Source organism: Macaca fascicularis, chromosome 18, assembly GCF_037993035.2.
Source record: "Macaca fascicularis isolate 582-1 chromosome 18, T2T-MFA8v1.1".
Classification (NCBI taxonomy): Eukaryota; Metazoa; Chordata; class Mammalia; order Primates; family Cercopithecidae; genus Macaca; species Macaca fascicularis.
Genome location: NC_088392.1, coordinates 65,325,134 through 65,344,797, shown reverse-complemented (window position 1 = coordinate 65,344,797; position 19,664 = coordinate 65,325,134). Strand labels below are relative to the sequence as shown.

The 19,664-nt window shown below is 40.4% G+C and overlaps 1 protein-coding gene across 10 annotated transcripts in view; it reads left to right on the top strand.

Annotated features, from left to right (window-relative positions):
- The first annotated feature begins 359 nt into the window (after positions 1-359).
- The window catches only part of IMPACT (impact RWD domain protein), a 30,823-nt gene continuing 11,518 nt past the window's right edge, over positions 360-19,664 (top strand). For 2 of the 10 annotated variants that reach the window (XM_074022709.1, XM_074022708.1), the window contains exons 1-6: positions 360-455; positions 1,570-1,698; positions 2,528-2,580; positions 3,975-4,037; positions 11,545-11,626; positions 17,916-18,038. In XM_074022709.1, coding sequence (XP_073878810.1) covers positions 11,614-11,626; positions 17,916-18,038 — 136 coding nt within the window. In that variant the 5' untranslated portion in view covers positions 360-455; positions 1,570-1,698; positions 2,528-2,580; positions 3,975-4,037; positions 11,545-11,613. Of the gene's footprint in view, positions 1,443-1,569; positions 1,699-2,527; positions 2,581-3,974; positions 4,049-11,540; positions 11,627-17,915; positions 18,039-19,664 lie in introns of all 10 variants that reach the window. The other 8 variants (XM_005587004.4, XM_065533981.1, XM_074022710.1 and 5 more) reach the window with 4 other exon arrangements.

The window sequence follows — 19,664 nt, the reverse complement described above, 5'->3', positions numbered from 1 at the left end:
GTCCCTTCCCGGGACGCGGCGGTAAATGACTCCCCAAAGTCTCCTGGGCGTTCCGATGGCGCCAAGGCCGCAATGGGCAAGCGAAAGCCCCCCGCCCCGGCACATTCCCAGGAGACAGAGCCAAGAAAGCCTCCCGCAGCAACTCCGGAGGGCCGGCTTTCCCTGTGTCTTTGCCCTACGGGAAAGTGGAAAGGCGGGAGCGAGGCCCCAACGGAGAACCCCACAACAAACCCGGGAGCCCGGAGCCCCTTGCATCGTTCGGCCCGCAACCCGGAAGCAGATGCCGGCTGCGCGGCGTGGCAGGGTTGCGGTTCCGGGTCCGGCCGCGCCGCAGCCAGCTCTCGGCTCGCAGCCGCAGCGCCCCGCCCCCGCGCTCCGGACCTGGCAGGCGGCGGCTGCAGGGCCGGTCCCTGGGCCACATGGCTGAGGGGGACGCAGGGAGCGACCAGAGGCAGGTGAGGCCCCGGCGGGGTGCTGACTCTCCAGGCTCGGCTCGGGCTCGCCTCGCCACCCCAGTCCTCCTCAGCCGAGGGGCACTCCGCCCGGGGCAGCTCCGGGTTCCGCCAGCACCGGCCACGCCATTTGCTCCACCGCGTTCCATTTTTCCGGCGCTTCCCCTCGGCGAGCGCTCTTAGGCCGGCAGCTCCTCGGCGGTCACGGGCTGGGCCTGTCTCGGACGGTGTCCTCGTCAACCATTAACACGCGACTAAGCAGCTCTGGGCCGAAGGCAAAAACCAGGGTTTCGCTCCCCACCCTGCCGCCGCCGGGTCATCTTGGACAAATCACTTAAGAATTCGGGTTTCCCCCTTTGCAAAATGGGCGATAGCCCAGACCCTGCACGTCCCCGAGAGCCCACCGAATCTCACTCCTTCTGGTCCTTGGCATCGAGCTTTCCCTGTGCCTTGTTCACGTGGGCGATCATATGTCTTTTCTTACAGGGCTGTGAGTACAAAATGAAATGCTGCGAAGTCGAATGGATGCTTTGCTTCCCATCTTTTCCCTTTAGGTCCTCCAGTTATTTTTCTGTTTTAACCCCAAGCCCAAAGAATAATTTATGAAATGTTTTAAGGGTTTGATTACCACCCACCCACCCATCCAGTCCTTGTGTATCCCCTCCCCGCCACACAAAATTTCATTCGAAAGAACCAGTGAGACACCCAGGAGGAGTACACAGATAATGTGGGGCAGAGCTATTGGAGGTAGGAGTCGGGTGGAGATTACCTGTTAAAAAAGAGAAGGTGGAACAGAGAAGATAGGTTTATCTTTTCATGTGTGAATGGTCATTACAAAGTATGGGAGTGCATATATATTACATTTTGGCTCAGTAGTGGCCAAAAGCACAGTAACGCAGTAGCAAGCCTGGCTCCAGTCATTGGAGTAGCGCCTAGCAACCACCCAGAGAGTAGAACACGGTGACCTGCTCTTAAGAAACATTTGCCCTGGTAAGGCTCGTCTAGGAATCTTTTATCTATGCTGGTAATGTTGAATGCGAATACCTTATAAAGTAGTAAGAATAGGATTTTAAGATATGTACATTTGTTGACTTTTTAAAACATCAATTTCTTTCAGAATGAGGAAATTGAAGCAATGGCAGCCATTTATGGCGAGGAATGGTGTGTCATTGACGACTGTGCCAAAATATTTTGTATTAGAATTAGCGACGATATAGATGACCCCAAATGGACGCTTTGCTTGCAGGTACTTTTTCCCCCTTCCCTGCAGCCATCTTTCAGTTACAATATTAACTATATGGTTGACTTCTGTATTCTAGTGATTATTTGTGTTGTTTTCTAAATTGTTGTTGGCTTTTGTCAATGGTGAAACACGTGGGCAGTTACATCTCAGATCACTTACAAATCATACATTGATTGATGGTTTCAATCTTTCTAATCCAGTGCTTTTAATCATTTAGAAGTGTTAATGTACCCTTGAGAGACTGTAGTTTTTCTTCCCTTCATTATTCTCTTCATCTAACAGGAAAGGGTCCAAACCTGGAAAGATGCCTAACATTTAAAAGGAAGGAGAGGTTAATAATGTAGATGACTGGTAGAGGAGACACTCATTTCTTTATTAATTGAGAATCAATGATCAATTATCAGTTGTAATTAGGATAAAATAAATGAAAAGGTCAGCTATGGCTTTTCTTAGTGCTTAATCTTTGATGACTGCTTGTATGTACTTTCAGCATAAAGGAGGCAAAACAGTTTTTGCCAGTGTTTGTTTTTATAATACTGATTTGAAAAGAAGTATGTGTATGGTTCTCTATTGTATGTTAGCTGTTTCATATAGTTAATAGTGTTTCCTAGGATTTTTGTAGTATTTCTTTTGAAATACTGAAAAGTGCCCAGAAAATATTATAATGCCACTCCATCCACTTGGGGTCAGGGTATAATGTCCATATTTCAGTTTTCGTTTTCCTTTCACCTCTATCCTCCTTGCCCTTTTTGTCCGGTTGCTAGCTTTGTAAATATGGTTACTTTTGAACCTTGATGAAGTGTAAACAGATGTTTTTGAACCTGCGTTGTAGGTGATGCTGCCAAATGAATACCCAGGTACAGCTCCACCTATCTACCAGTTGAAGTAAGCTGTATTTCTACATTTATATTGCTATAAAAAGATTATATTTTGAAAGATGTTTATACTGTACTTTGCATTTACGGGAAATATCTTTCTTATTAAAATGTATATAGAAATTAAAAATACCTTTTGAGTTTGGTATAGAGCATTTAAATAAAAATTAAATTCTATAAAACAGTGGAATATGCCACTTTGTATGAAAGAGAATCACAAGGTTCGTAGAGGTGAAGTAGCTGCAGAATTGTCTTTAGAGATGAGGAAGGAAACCTTCCTCTTGAGCCTAGTAATCTAGAAACCTTGGCCGTTAGAGTTTCTCCAAACCTAGTTCTCCTGACCTAACCACAGTTCCTTGATGTACATGTAAGACTGCGTGCCTTCCAGGAGTTACTTATGATGCTTCTGGTGTTTCTACCTGCCCCTTTCCCCATTGATGTTGACGAACCATCTTCTTAGAAGCCCAAGCTTAATCTTTTATGAGTCATGACCTGTTGATGCAAGTGATATTTCATCTACCTTGGCCCCGTCACCCAGTAATATGTATAAACCCTTGGGAACAGAATTGCATAAACTCAATTACTAGGCTGGTCTGATTGTAGACCAGTAATTGATTTATAACCAGTAATTGATCACAACTGGTTAGATTACTTTGTTTCTTCACTCCCACTGCTTCACTTAATTAGCCTTAAAAAAAAAAAAAAACTCAATTACTAGAATTTTTACCTATTAGTTTTTTTGTGCACATATTTTAAAACCATAGCATTAATGCTTACTGTTAATAATGGTTCTGTAAATTTTTATTTTTATTTATTGCAAATGATAGATATAGAATGCTTGTAAACATAAATATCCTTTTCAGAAATTTTTTTTTTTTTTTTTTTTTTTATGAGATGGAGTCCTGCTCTGTCGGTCTCCCAGGCTGGAGTGCGGAGGCGTGCTTGGCTCATGCAAGCTCCACCTCCCGGGTTCATGCCATTCTCCTGCCTCAGCCTCCTGAGTAGCTGGGACTAGAGGTGCCCACTACTGTGCCTAGCTAATTTTTGTATTTTTGGTAGAGACGGAGTTTCACCATGTTAGCCAGGATGGTCTTGATCTCCTGACCTCGTGATCCACCTGCCTTGGCCTCCCAAAGTGATGGGATTATAAGCATGAGCCATCGCGCCTGGCCAATTTTTAAACCATTAAAACAGAGTAATTTTGGTGTGGGTTTTGTCATGGTTTCTTGGGAAGGCTGAATGAATTAATGCTAATTAAAGCATTTTGTGACTATATAGATTTATACAAATATAAGACCGTTTTATGAAAATAATTTTTTAAAGCCCTGTTTGTGATGTAATCAGTAATTTGAGATATAAACATAATTCTTGAATAATCTTCTTAATTGTTTTATTTAATCTTAGTGCTCCTTGGCTTAAAGGGCAAGAACGCGCGGATTTATCAAATAGCCTCGAGGAAATATATATGTAAGTGACAGGTAATTTTTAAAAAATAATTCTGTTAGTGATTGTATTGTGGGCTTTTGTTGAACCTGTGAACCCTTTGTGAGAACCTTTCTAAACTTTTTAAAGCTACTTCTGCTTTAACAAAAAGAACTCACTTGAAGAGACCTTGAAAAGTTAGTTATATAATTTTATATATACATTTGATAGCTTCTACTTAGATACAAAAATACAGCAACATTTAGAGCTAATAACTATAAAAAACACTTAGCCAAGCTGGGTACGATGGCATAGGCTTGTAATCCCAGCTATTCAGGAGGTTGAGATGGGAGGATTGCTTGAACCCAGGAGTTCAAGACTAGCCTGGGCAATACAGTGAGACCCCCATCTCAAGCTCAATAAATTAAAAAAAATTATTTGCTAAAAGGATCTTAATTAAAAAAAACACTTAGCCAACTGTGAAAGTAAATTCAGAGATACTGCTCTTGATTTGGTATTTTCATAGGCTATGTAGAATGAAATTGATAACAGAATCCTAAGTGTAATTATGTATTAAATGTCTATGTACCTTGAGTGGTAATTTCCCTTGTATTAGGCCATAAGACTCAGAATCTCTTGATGGGCTATATTTTTCGTTCATTCCTTCATTCAATAAATATTACATGGCAGGCACTGTACTAGATCCTGGTTGCAGGTATGGCTAGCATGAACAGAAGTGCCCTTTATCATGGCAGTTAGAATTTCTGGTGGGGGAGAGGTATTACTTATAACATTGTAAAAAATGAATATAACAATAGCTGTGGTAAGTTCTATGAAAGGAAGATATGCCAGACTAATTGAATTTGAAACAAGACCTGACATAGTCTAGGAGGTGAGGGATGGCTTGTTTGACTTAAAAGCAGAGTTAATTAGGGAATGATAATTCCAGTGAGAGGCCACAGCACAAGGCTTGGTGTCAGGGAGCTTGGCACGTTGTAGGAAACAGTGATGGTGATATGCAGTGGTAAGAGACAGGATGAGATGGAGGGAATATGGTAGGAAAAGGACCTGGAGAGGTAGACAAGACAGGTCCTCCAGAGTTTTGTAGGTTATGTTAAAGATTCTGTCTTTATACTAAGAATAGTTGGAAGTAGAGAAGGGTTTTAGGTAGTAGGGTGCCGTGATAAGATTTTCTCTGTTTTTTTGAGACAGGTTCTTGCTCTCTTGCCCAGGCTGGAGTGCAGTGGCACAATAGTGACTCACTGCAGTCTTGACCTCCGAGGTTCAAGCGATTTCTCCCACCTCAGCCTCCCGAGTAGCTGGGGCTATAGATACATGCCACCATGCCCAGCTAATTTTATTTTTTTTAATTAAATAATTAAAAAAAAATTTTTTTTGAGATGGAGTCTTGCTCTGTCGCCCAGGCTGGAGTGCAGTGGTGTGATCTCTGCTCACTGCAACCTCTGCCTCTCGGGTTCAAGCAATTCTTCAGCCTCAGCCTCCCGAGTAACTGGGACTATAGGCGCCTGCCATCACGCACAGCCAATGTTTGTATTTTTAGTAGAGGCAGGGTTTCACCCTGTTGGCCAGGCTGGTCTCGAACTCCTGACCTCAAATGATCCACCCACCTTGGCCTCCCAAAGTGCTAGGATTACAGGCACGAGTCACCATGCTCTGCCTTCAGCTAATTTTTTTAAAAATTATTTTTTTGTAGAGATGGAGCCTTGGTTTGTTGTCCAGGTGGTCTCAAACTCCTGGCCTCAAGCAGTTCTGCCTTGGCCTCCCAAGGTGCAGAGACACAGGTTTAAGCCACTGTGTCTGGCCATGATAATATTTTCATTTAAAAAAGAGCATTCTAGGGCCAGTGTGATGGCTCACACCTGTAAACCCAGCACTTTGAGTGGCTGAGGCAGGTGGATCATGAGGACCGCGGTTCAAGACCAGCCTGACCAACACGGTGAAACCCCGTCTCTACTAAAAATACAAACACATTAGTTGGGCATGGTGGCAGGCGCCTGTAATCCCAGCTACTTGGGAGGCTGAGGCAGGAGAATCGCTTGAAACTGGAAGGCGGAGGTTGCAGTGAGCCGAGGTTGCGCCACTGCACTCTAGCCTAGGCAACGAGAGCAAAAACTCTGTCTCAAAAATAAATAAATAAATAAATAAATAAATAAGATCATTCTATTTCTGTTTGAAGTAGTGTTTGGAAGGTAGCAAGAGTAGATGTGGGACATGAGTTAGGGGGCTAATGCAGTTGTCTAGAGAAGATATAACTATGATTTAGATTAATTTTAATGAAATAATTTAGTAAAATAAATAATGTTCTGGAATATCAGTTTTACTGTAATCCAGGATCTAGTAAGGATTGTATTATATGTTCTAGGTGGCCACTCCATTTGGTACAGTGACAGTCCCTCTTTGTGTCCCTGGGATCCAGGCCAGGTTTCTTTTCCTTCCAAAATATTTAATTAGAAAATGGTAAGTTGTTGTGGAATCCATTCTACTTATTCCTGCCTAGAGCAAGTATGGTCTTTCTTGGGTCCCCATTTAGTGATTCCATCGTGCTTGGCGGAAGTATAAGTATTTCCTTAATTAAATGTTTTCTGAGATCTCTCCCTAACATTATTGGCCACTCCAACTTCTGTGCCCCCAACAAACTTCTTTCTATAATCCTCTCTTATTTGCCAATTTATCTGCCCACTACCCCCAGCCCCCGAATAGAATAAGATCAGTATACTGCGGATTTGTTCACCATTAACACCAGAATTGTTCATGTAGTGGCCATTTTTCAGCTCTTACCTAACTTTTGGTGATATTGACCACTTCCTCCTTGGAAATCTTTCCACATTTAACTTCCATCATGTTAATCACATTCATCAGTTAGCGTTTTTTCTTACCCGGGTACAATGTCATACACTCAGAAGTGGCTCTTCACCTGCCTATCCCCTATCCCAAACATCCTCCTTTTACTAAAAGATACCTTCCCACAGGACACAACTTTCCTTTTCTCTTTAACTAGTTCACTTGAGCTATTTGAGACTTAGGAAGTGTCAGAAATTATAGTTTGTTCTAATGGTGGGATATGGTGTCTTGTTTATTAAATGTGCTCGAATAACCTTGGTCCAGTGATTATTATTTTCACACATGTAGTCTAAATAGAAATACACATCTTACTTGTAAAACTTTTTTTTTTTTTTTAAATAGGGCCTCACTGTATTGCCCAAGCTAGCCTTGAACTCCTGGGCTCAAGCCTCAAGTGATCCTCCTGCTTCAGCCTCCCAAGTAGCTGGGACTATAGGCACATACCATCACACCTGGATTTATTTTTAAAACTTTTATGTGACAACTTTTTTTTTTTTTTTTTTCTGAGACTGAGTCTCGCTCTATTGCCCAGGCTGGAGTGCAGTGGCGCGATTTCAGCTTACTGCAACCTCTGCCTCCCAGGTTCAAGCAATTTTCATGCCTCAGCCTCCTGAGTAGCTGAGATTACAGGTGAGCGCCTGTACACCTGGCTAATTTTTGTATTTTTAATAGAGATGGGGTTTCAGCATTTTGTCCAGGCTGGTTTTGAACTTCTGACCTCAAGTGATCCACCTGCCTCGGCCTCCCAAAGTGCTGGGATTACAGGCATGAGCCACTGCGCCTGGCCTTTGTGACAACTTTTAATCATATTTTCCATATAATTCCAGCAGAGGGCAGCAAGGGAAAAATACAGGTTTTTAGAAATTAAACATGAGCCAAGTGTGGTAGCTTTTGTTTGTAATCCCAGCATTTTCGGAAGCCAATGTGGGAGGATTGCTTGAAGCTAGAAGTTTGAGACCAGCCTGGGCAGCTTTGTGAGACCTTCCGCATCTCTATAGAAATTTAAAAAATAAAAATTAACTGGATATGATGGGGCGTGCCTGTAATCCCAGCTACTTGGAAGGCTGAGGTAGAAGGATCACTGGAGTCCAGGAGGTCGAAGTGAAGTCACTGCACTCCAGTCTGGATGATAGGGTGAGACACTGTCTCAAAAATAAATAAATAAAAAGTAAGTCTGTGAAGAAGAGACTCTTTAGAAGAGCAGTCAGTAACTCAGGAGGGATATAGTGGAGGCCTTTATTAAGGCAACAAGAATACGAATGGAGAAGAAGGTCAGTTAAAGAGATACTTAAAAATATATTGGCCAGGCGCAGTGGCTCATGCCTGTAATCCCAGCACTTTGGGAGCCTGAGGCAGGCAAATCACCTGAGGTCAGGGGTTTGAGAGAGACCAGCCTGACCAACATGGAGAAACCCCATCTCTACTAAAAATGCAAAATTATCCAGATGTGGTGGCGCATGCCTATAATCCCAGCTACTTGGGAGGCTGAGGCAGGAGAATCACCTGAACCCAGGAGGCAGAGGTTGCAGTGAGCTGAGATCGCGCCATTGCACTGCAACCTGGGCAACAAGAGCAAAACTCCGTCTCAAAAAATATATATATATATATAAGCTAGGATTTGGTGATTGATTAGATGTAGGTTAGTTTGGTTATTGTACCTACTTTTTTTTTTTCCTGAGATGGGGTCTCTCTCTGTTGCCTAGGCTGGAGTGCAGTGGCATGATCGTAGTTCACTGCAACCTTGACCTCCTGGGCCCAAGTGTTCCTCCTGCCTTAGCCTCCTGAGTGTCTGGGTTTATAGGTGTGCCACCACTGGCTAATTTTTTTTTTTTTTTTTTTGTAAAGAAAGGGTCTCGCTACCTTGCCCAGACTTATCTGAAATTCCTGGCCTCGTGTGATCTATCTGCCTCTGCATGTCAAAATGTTGAAATTACAGGCATGAGCTATTGTGCCCAGCCCTTAATTTTTATTTAAATATTTTGCATATGAATATTTTGAATAAATGAAAATATTTTGATAAAACAAAAAGTAAATACATTTAAAATACTTAGAATATGATACTATTTAAGATAAAATGAAAAGGATTACAAGTTTTTTATAGTATTTGATTTTGTGAATTTCTATTATAGCAATATTTAATTTAGAATCCAAGAAGATAATTTTTGAAATTTTCTACATCTCTTCACCTTTTGATGCATCATGGAATCTTAGGTTTTAATGTTGGTGAGTGAGGCTTCTTGAATCAAAAATTACATTGGATAAAGTTAAACAGACAAGGAAGACTGTATTCAAGGCCCCTGCAATAAGGGAAAGAGGCCAGAACCAAGTGTAAACTCAACTCCTCTGAAACAAAAGGCAGATGGGTTTTTAAGGGCCGGGATGAGCTAGTGCAAAAGTACTGAAAGATATTATGTGGGACCATTAATCGGGTGTGTTGGGCATATTAAGTCATTGTTGAGTCTGCAAATATTTCTCTTTGTAAGTAGGCCATGTGCGTTTACTAATACGTACCCATTGAAGTTAGCCTCCTGTACTTCCACAGAGACTGGAAGATAAGGGCAATGTCTTCTTTGATGATGTGTTTCAAAGGGATGGTTCCCAGGTCCTTGAGAAAGACATTTCCTGGGTTGTAAAACCAATTAAAGTTTTCTGTAAAACGATTTACATATATCTCAAAGAGACAGAGAAGGAATTTACAATGACAAGTTCTGTAAAGAAAATGCTCTAAGAAAAGGGAGGTAAGGTCCTAGAGTCAGGAATGGGCCCATATAAAGTTTAGTCTAGCTGAGGTTAAGGCTGTTTCAGTCAGACTTTTGGAGTCAGTTTTTAAAATAGTGGCATCTCTTTGTGTCTGTTTTCTCATCTGTAGAAAGGGGATCATATTGTCAGCATTAAACTAGCAGCTATCTTTTTTTTATTCTTTAAATTTTTTTTTTTTTTAGTTTTTTGAGTCTTGCTGTGTTGCCCAGGCTGGAGTGCAGTGTCACAATCATAGCTCACTTCAGCCTCCAAGCTTCCGGGTTCAAGTGATCCTTCCACCTCAGCCTCCTAAGTAGCTGGGATTACGAGCACCCATCACTGTGCCTGGCTAAGTTTTTGAATTTCTTGCAGAAACGGAGCCTCGCTTTGTTGCCCAGGCTGGTCTCAAACTCTTGGTTTTAAGCTATCTTCCTACAGTGCTAAGAGTATAGGTGTGAGCAACCACATCTGGCTGGTTTTTTTTTGTTTGTTTTCTGTTTTTTGTTTTTTTTTGTTTGTTTGTTTTTGAGAAGGAGTCTTTTTCTGTTGCCCAGGCTGGAGTGCAGTGGCACGATCTCCACTCACTGCAACCTCCACCTCCCAGGCTCAAGCAGTCCTCCCACCTCAGCTTCCTGAGTAGCTGGGATTACAGGCACCACCACATCTGGCTAATTTTTGTATTTTTTTTGTAGAGAAGGGATTTTGCCATGTTGCCCAGGCTGGTCTCGAACTCCTGAGCTTAGGTGATCTGCCCACCCTGGCCCCCCCAGAGTGCTTTGATTACACTACACCCGGCCCTGGACTGTTCTTATTTTAAAAAGCATCTCTTCCAGCTTATAATATTGAAAATTAGGTGATGGAAACTCAGATCAAATGATTAGTTTAACTTTACACAGCTTAGTGCATTTTAGTGAATAGCTTTACTGTTATATCAACCAATACAAGTATTTAGTTTTAGTACTAGGAATTGTAGTGATGTGGGGTGTGATGGGGAGGATTTGAGGGTACAGAATTATTTGAAAACGTTGTTTTTTTCTGTCTGCTTGTTTTGAAAGTTTCGGTGGGTGCTGATGGATAGTAATAAAGAGAGATAATGGTTTCAAGGGAAACTGTTAGAGGAAAGAGGTGAAGTGTTGCTGTATAGTAGTGTGGTGATATCTTTAAACACATACCATACTTATCTACAGTTAGTGTCTTTCTCTAAAGAGCAGACGCTTGGGCCTTTATTTTATTGCTGTTGCCATCATTTAACATAACTATGGACATGACTTCAAAACCCGTGACACATTCTTTTTCTCAGTGATCCTTTGAGATGGATTTCGTTACCCGGGACAACCAAATATCATTTGGAACCAAAATTTATCAATTTAGGCAATAGAATATTTATTTAGGCAATAGAATATTAGGCAATAGAATGTTTTGTCAGAAACAAGATATGAATATAAAATTGTTGAATTGTCTTTTAGATCTTGTAAATTGACTCCCTGAAGGAGTTCCCCATATGCTTTGCATTCTTTGTTGTTGAGATAAGTATACTAAAGGATAAGGGTACCAAATAAGTGGTTTGAAATTCTTTAAAAAGTTTAAAAAAATCAAGCAATGATCATACTGAAAGATTGTATCCACTTACAGAAACTAAGTCACATTTATATTTCTCTAATCCATCTAGTTTGGAAATGTTTATTCCCCTCTTTAGTTACCACTCTTCTGCTTATTTTAAAGTTAGCCATGTTAATTTTGGAGTCGACTGGAATTTTTAAGGTTGCTATAACCTGTATTAAATACTCAGACACAAATGTTGATAAACCCCAGGTTTTTATAAATTATTTTAAAAAAGAAATGGTTAGATTGTTTATAATGTCTTTGATTGTAAATGTCAATATCTTCTTGAATTTGAGAAGATGATTTTTGAAATAACAAATTTTGTTTTCCCTGAATTTTGTTTAGACAGAATATCGGTGAAAGTATTCTTTACCTGTGGGTGGAGAAAATAAGAGATGTTCTAATACAAAAATCTCAGATGACAGAACCAGGTAGGATTGAAAAATACTATCAATAGTCTTTTAACTTATAATTACATTTTTATGTAGATACTCTAATTGAAATTTAATATGAAAATCTGTATTCTGGTTTAAGGTTTGTATATTATAAAATCCAAGTTTCTCTGAAAAGTTTCATTACTTATGTAATTATAGTTATTTCTTTCTATAAGGTTTAGCGTCTTTGATTTCATATTATAGTATTCCTCCTTATCTGAGATTTCACTTTCCATGATTTCAGTTACCTGTGGTCAACTGTTGTCTGAAAATATTAAATGGAAGTTTCCAGAAATAATTCATAAGTTTTAAATTGTGTGCCATTCTGAAAATATTATGAAATCTTGGGCTGTGCCATTCTATCACTTCATCTCATCACATAGGCATTTATAATTTTACATCATCACAAGAAGGGTAAGTGCAGTGCAATATATATATATACACACACACATATATATATATATGTTTTTTTTTTTTTTTTTGAGACAGAGTCTTGCTCTGTTGCCCAGGCTGGAGTGCAGTGGCGTGATCTCGGCTCACTGCAACCTCCGCCTCCCGGGTTCACATCATTCTCCTGCCTCAGCCTCCGCAGTAGCTGGGACTACAGGTGCCCGCCACCACGCCCGGCTAATTTTTTTTTGTATTTTTAGTAGAGACGGGATTTCACCATGTTAGGCAGGATGGTCTCGATCTCCTGACCTCATGATCTGCCTGCCTCAGCCTTCCAAAGGGCTGAGATTACAGGCATCAGCCACTGCGCCTGGCCTCAAAGTATGTTGTTATAATTGGCCTATTTTGGTTTTAATTATTGTTGTTCATCTCTTACTGTGACTAATTTATAAAATAAACTTTATCATAGATATGTATATATAGGAAAAAACAGCATATATAGGACTCAGTACTATCTGTGCTTCGAGGCATCCACTGCAGGGTCTTAGAACATATCCCTTGCAGATAAAGAAGACTCCTGTATACTTTTATAGAAGTAGAATTTTATGGTGAAAGAACTTGGATCGAAAATTTCTGTTCTCTTTGACTATAGTTAAGGTAGTGTGAACTTTGTAACTTTCCTCATGAATTATTAGACTACATAAATGAGATATTTCTTTCTTTCTTTCTTTTTTTTGAGACAGAGTCTCAGTTCATCACCCAGGCTGGAGTGCAGTGGTACGATCTCGGCTCACTGCAACCTGTGCCTCCCAGGTTCAAGCAATTCTCCTCCCTCAGCCTCCCAAGTAGCTGGGATTACAGGCGTATAACAACACGCCTGGCTAATTTTTGTCTTTTTAGGAGAGACAGGGTTTCACCATGTTGGCCAGGCTGGTCTTGAACTCCTGACCTCAAATGATCCACCTGCCTTGGCTTCCCAAAGTGCTGGGATTACAGGCATGAGCCGCTGTATCCAGCTGAGATATTAATTTCAAATGAGTCTAGTGTTTATAGAAAAAGAATTTTGGGAAGCACAGTGACCAATATTAGGATATAGAAATTAACTTTGCAGTTGAATTTTTTATTGAGATATAATTTATATGTCGTAATTACCCTTTTAAAGTGTACAGTTCAGTGGTTTTTAGTATTCCCATTGTTAGGCAGCCATTACTACTAATTTTAAAACATCTGAACATTTATATTTTGCTCTATTATTAATCTTCTATTGAATCATTTAAGTAGATGAACAACATGGAGGTTTTCAGTGTTTCCTCTTACTTCACTTGCTAGTCTTTGTTTCACTTACCACAAAGGCCTTTGAGAGGGTGAAATAACTCTATTTAACATGTTATTTCCAAATAGGATGTTCTTGTTAAACAATTGCTAGAATTGTTTTTAATATGAGAAAAAGAGGGATTACAAAAGAACTTGGGCCTGTAATCCCAGCACTTTGGGAGGTCGAGGTGGGAGGATTGCTTGAGCCTGAAAGATCAAGGCTGCAGTGAGCTATGATCATGCCACTGCACTCCAGCCTGGGTGCAGGGTGAGATCCTGTCTCCAAAAAAAGAAGAAGAAAAGAAAAGAAAAACAGAACCTGGTAGTTTACTTACTAATTTTTTAGAAAGCTATTTACGGGAAACTATTTAGGACTCCTTTGGCAAAGTCAGTGTAAAGTTGATAGCAGTATATCTTTTTTTAGAGCCCTTTTACCATTTTTCTATGAGTGCAAGTATTTTTACTGCTTCTATTAAAATCAGAGAGATAAGGATAGACACTCGGTTCTCTATGGTATGATTATGACACGTTGCATGCCTGTATCAAAATATCTCATGTGTCCCATAAATATATACACCTGTTAAGTATCCACAAACATTAAAAAAAAGAGATAAATGACATGAAGATATTGTCTGTATAACAATCTTTCTCCAAGTATTTTCTTCAACTTTTTATGATCCATGTTCTGATTTTGTAGCATTTCAGGGCATCTATGAGAAAAGTATTCTCAGAATTCCAAAAACAAGTTATTTGTCAATCTGCCTTTCTAGAGATGGATTACAGAAATGGAATGTATTATAGTAAAAAATTAGGACTCTGAAAACTTTTGTATCACTTAACTCTTAGGAAATTTTAATAATTGATCTTAAAAATGACATTTTTTTCTGGGTACAGTGGCTCATGTCTGTAATCCTACCACTTTGGGAGGCTGAGGCAGGCAGATCACTTGAGGTCAGGAGTTTGAGACCAATCTGGCCAACATGGTAAAACCCCATCTCTACTAAAAATATAGAAACTAGCTGGGCTTGGTGACAGGTGCCTGTAATCCCAGCTACTCGGGAGACTGAGGCAGGAGAATTGCTTGAACCTGGGAGGTGGAGGTTACAGTGAGCTGAGATGGCCCCACTGTACTCCAGCCTGGGTGACAGAGTGTGACTCAGTCTCCAAAAAAAAAAATAAAATAAATTAAAAAAAAAAATAAAATAATATTTTTCCTTACCTGTATCCATAATATAGTTTAACCACTCCTTAACTTTTGGAGTTACTGATTTGTGTTGTATAATTCATGATTTTGAATTTTTAGAAATTTTTTTGTTTGGATTATTTTCTTTAAAATTGTTTTTGTAGACTTCGTAATAAAGTGGAAGGCTTAACAATTCTGAAGAACTAAGAAGAAAAAGAGCTAGTGATCAGAATAGCTCATGGGAAGTCTCTTCTGCTAGTCATTTACTTGTTAAGTGATTCATTCTGGTTTCACTGTTAATCTTCAGTGCAGGTTTATTCGTTATTATTTATATATTGTTTCAGCATAGAAATTCTGATTTTGAACTGATTATACACAGCTGTTTACAATTTCTAAAACTTTTGAACTAATTTTAAACTTACAGAAAAGTTAGAAAAATGGTATGAAGGGCTCTTTTATATCCTTTACCCTGATTTCCTGTTAACATCCTATATAACCATCATACAGTTATCAAGAGCAGAAAACTGACACTGGTGTGGTATTATTAACTAAACTAAGGAGCTTATTCAGATTTTACAAACTTACCAGTATCCTTTCTGCTGTTGTAGGATCTTGTCTAGGATTCTACATTGTATTCCATTGTTGTGTCTCTTTACTCTCCTTTAGTCTGTAAACAGTTACTCAGTGTTTCCTTGACTTTTATAACCTTGACACTTAACGAAGACTACTGATAGTTTTTTTGTAGAATGCCCCTGAATTTGGGTTTGTCCAGTGTTTTCTCACGCTTGGAGTGAGATTAGCCATTTTTGGCAAGAATACTAAAAAAATGCTGTTGCGTCTTTCATAGTGCAACGTATCAAGGAATTTATATCATATGCTTTTTTTTTTATTTTTTGAAACAATTTCGCTCTGTCACCCAGGCTGGAGTGCAGTGGCACAGTCTTGGCTCACTGCAGCCCCTGCCACCTGGGTTTAAGTGATTCTCCTGCCTCAGCCTCCCGAGGAACTGGGATCACATGCGCCTGTCGCCATGCCTGGCTAATTTTTTGTGTGTTTTTAGTAGAGATGGAGTTCCACCATGTTGGCCAGGCTGATCTTGAACTCCTGACCTCAAGTGATCCGCCCGCCTCGGCCTCCCAAAGTGCTGAGATTATAGGCGTGAGCCACCATGCCTGGCCTATATGCCTTATTTTTAATTTTAATTTTAATTTTTGAGACTGAATATTGCTCTGTCACCCAGGCTGGAGTGTGGTGGCATGAACACATGGCTCACTGTAGCCTCCACCTCCCGGGCTCAAGCTATCCTCCCAGGCTTGGAGGATATAGCTGGGATATAGGGTGTAGCTCCAGCATAGGAAGACCCTGTCTCTACAAAGAATTTAAAAAGAGCTGGGAGTACAAAAAATTTTAAAAGTAGCAGGGAGTGGTGGTGTACTCCCAGCTACTTTTAAAATTTTTTGTACAGACGAGGTTGCCTAGGCTGGTCTCAAACTCCTATGCTCAAGTGATGCTCCCGCCTCAATCTCCCAAAGTGCTGGGATTACAGGTGTGAGCCACTGTGTGTGCTGTATCATAGGCCTTATTATTGGTGATATTTACCTTGATATCTCAGTTAAGGTGGTGTTTGCCAGATGTCTCCACTGTAAATCCTGTAGTCAGGGTTCTCCAGAGAAACAGAACCAATAGAATGTATGCGTGTATATATATGTGTGTATGTACACACACACACACACACACACAGAGAAATATATTTTAAGAAATTGGCTTATACAGTTGTGGAAGGTGGAAAGTCCAAAATTTGCAGGATAGGCCGGCAGGCTGGGGATCCAGGGAAGAGTGAATGTTATGGTTTGAAAACAAAGATGGTCTGCTGGAAAAATTTTCTCTTCTCGGGAAAGAGGAAAAATTTCCTCTTCCTGGGTAGAAAAATTTCTACCAAGAAAAGACCTCTGGGGAGGTCAGTCTTTTCATGGTAAGGCCGTCAGCTGATTGGATGAGGCCCATATGGAAGAAAGTCTGCTTTACTCAAAGTAACTGAGTTAATTATTAATCTCATCCAAAAAATACCTTCAGAGAAAAATCTAGAATAGTGTTTAACCAAATATATGGGTACTGAGGCTGGGCACAGTGGCTTGCACCTGTAATCCCAGCACTTTAGGAGGCCGAGGTGGGTGGATCACTTAAGGTCAGGAATTCAGGACCAGCGTGGCCAAACATAGTGAAACCCCATCTCTACTAAAAATACAAAAATTAGCCGGGCATGGTGGTGTGTGCCTGTAATTGTGGCTACTTGGGAGGTTGAGGCAGGAGAATCACTTGAACCCTGGGAGGTGGAGGTTGCAGTGAGCTGAGATGGCACCACCATACTCCAGCCTGGGTGACAGAATGAGACTGTGTCAAACAAAAGTAAACAAATATATGGGTACTGTGGCCTAGCCAAGTTGACATGTAAGATTAACCACTGCGGTTACTATCTTTCTCTTTGTAGCTTGAGGGAGATACTTTGAAGCTATGCTAATATCCTGTTTCTCCTTAAACTTTCAGCCACTAATTTTAGCATCTATCCATGGAACTTGTCAACAATATTTATTACTGTGGTGTTTGCCTGATGATGATTTTCTATTTTCTTCATTTCTTCTTCATTTAGTAATTGGAATTCTATTATGAGGAAGGGATGTCTGTCCTCCCCATTTATGTATTTATTTGTTTATCTGTTTATTATTTATATCAGTATAGACTCATGTATATTATTTCAGTCCATGGGTTAAAATGCCATAAGATCATTTTTTTTGTTGTTGTTGCTCAAATTGTTCTAGCTTTGACCTTTAAGGGCCCCTTCAGGTTAGCTCCTGTGTTCTTTTTATAAGCCCCATCTCCTTTTGAGCATTTCCCAGTTTGTGGATCCACACAACGTTCCAGGTTCATCTTATAATTTCCTTGCTCCAACTCAGGAATCAACCAGTTCTCTTATGGGCTGAGTGCTGGTTCCTACCATTAAGAATGGTGTTTAGAACCCAAGACCTGGGTGTGGCACGGTGGCTCACGCCTGTAATCCCAGCTCTTTGGGAGGCCGAGGCAGGTGGATCATGAGGTCAGGAGATCGAGGCTAACACGGTGAAACCCCGTCTCTACTAAAAATACAAAAAATTAGCTGGGCGTGGTGGTGGGCACCTGTAGTTCCAGCTACTCGGAAGACTGAGGCAGGAGAATGGCGTGAACCCGGGAGGCGGAGCTTGCAGTGAGCTGAGATCACCCCACTGTACTCTAGCCTGGGCGACAGAGCGAGACTCCATCTCAAAAAAAAAAAAAACAAAACAAAAACCCAAGACCCAGTGATTTTTTAAAACAGCATCGTTTCTTATCTGCATTGTAGAGTAATTGTGTCTCATATTCACATAGGCCCAGATGTAAAGAAGAAAACTGAAGAAGAAGATGTTGAATGTGAAGATGATCTCATTTTAGCATGTCAGCCAGAAAGTTCGCTTAAAGCACTGGATTTTGATATCAGTGAAACTCGGACAGGTATAATGTTACTTACTGATTTCTTTTGTGGAGAGTGGGTTGGTAGTATTATGTATTGTTCTTTGAGGTGATAGATAAATTTACTAATTTTCTCAAATTTTAGGAAGGAGTTACTAATTTGCAGATAAGATTAATTTTTTTCCTGCCTGTTGGCAATTTTGGTGTTTGCCAAGTCTTACCAGAATGGTAAGAAATAAATGGAAATTTACTCTTTTCCCCCTGCTTTCTAGAGTTTTGATTTACTGATCGAAGAAATTGAAACTAAGTAAAGCTATTAATGTTTTTGTTCACATCATGTTTTTATATTTCTGTATTAAAATCCTTAGCTGTTTCCTGATGTCTCAGGATTAAATTTTAGTCTCTGCTCACAGGTACAAATATATTAACTGAAAGTGCAGCCCCTGAAATTAAAGCTGGTAAAATACCTTTAAGAGTTTTTTTTTTTTTGTGAGAGACGAGGTCTCGCTGTGTTGCCCAAGTTGTCCTTGAACTCCTGGGCTCCAGTGATCCTTTCACCTCAGCCTCCAAGTAGCTGAGACTCTAAGAATGCACCATTGTGCCCAGCTTGAGTTCAGTTTTTTTTTTTTTTCTTTGAGATAGAGTCTTGCTCTGTCGCCCAAGTTGGAGTGCAGTGGCACGATCTCAGCTCACTGCAGCCTTGCCTTCCAGGTTCAAGTGATTCTCCTGCCTCAGCCTCCTAAGTAGTTGGGATTACTGGCATATGCCACCATGCCTGGCTAATTTTTGTATTTTTAGTAGAGATTGGGTTTCACCGTGTTGGCCAGGCTGGTCTAGAACTCCTGACCTCAAATGACCTGCCCACCTCATGCTCCCAAAGTGCTGGGATTATAGGCGTGAGCCACCACGCCTGGCCTTGGTTTCGTTTAAACAAATTTGTTTCATAATCGAGTAGTAGTCAACATAAAAATAAGTTGCTGTGATACTATTTCATTTTACTATTTTACAATTTTGAATGTTATGGTTAGTTTCCCTAAGCCTCTTAGGAAAACATAAGAGACCAGGGGAATATTCATTCTGTTTGAAGGTGAGGGGTTTCCTATGTCATTACACGGTAGCTTTTAAAAGGTGTTCTGAGTTTTAGGGCTTTTGAATGGTGTCCAGGACTAGTAGAAAGGAACAAAGAGGAAATGAAAGAGTGGGGAGCATTCAGGGCTCTCATTTATGCTTCAACCTAAGTAGCTCCCATTTTAATCATTTATTTCTGTGTGGATTTGACATGATCTCTTTTGAAAACAGGATCTACCGTGAAAAGAAAAAGGTTAAAAATCATACTCATAAATAAATACTATCAATTGGTCAGTAGTTCATATTGACCCTAATACTGTATTTGACTTATTACTATGGTAGTACAGTGGTAAAAATCAATTCAGGAAAAGGACAGTGTCAGAGGGAAGGTGTAAAACATCTTACATAAACCTACTTTCTTGTCTTGAATAACTTTTCATCCTAAGTGAGGCAGGTAGTAGTAGCCAGGATGATTAAGTCTCTCAACAGAATTGAGGGTTAATTTTTTTTTGGAGACTGAGTCTTTCTCTGCTGCCCAGGCTGGAGTGTAGTGGCACGAACTTGGCTCACTGCAATCTCTGCCTCCCAGGTTCAAGCAAT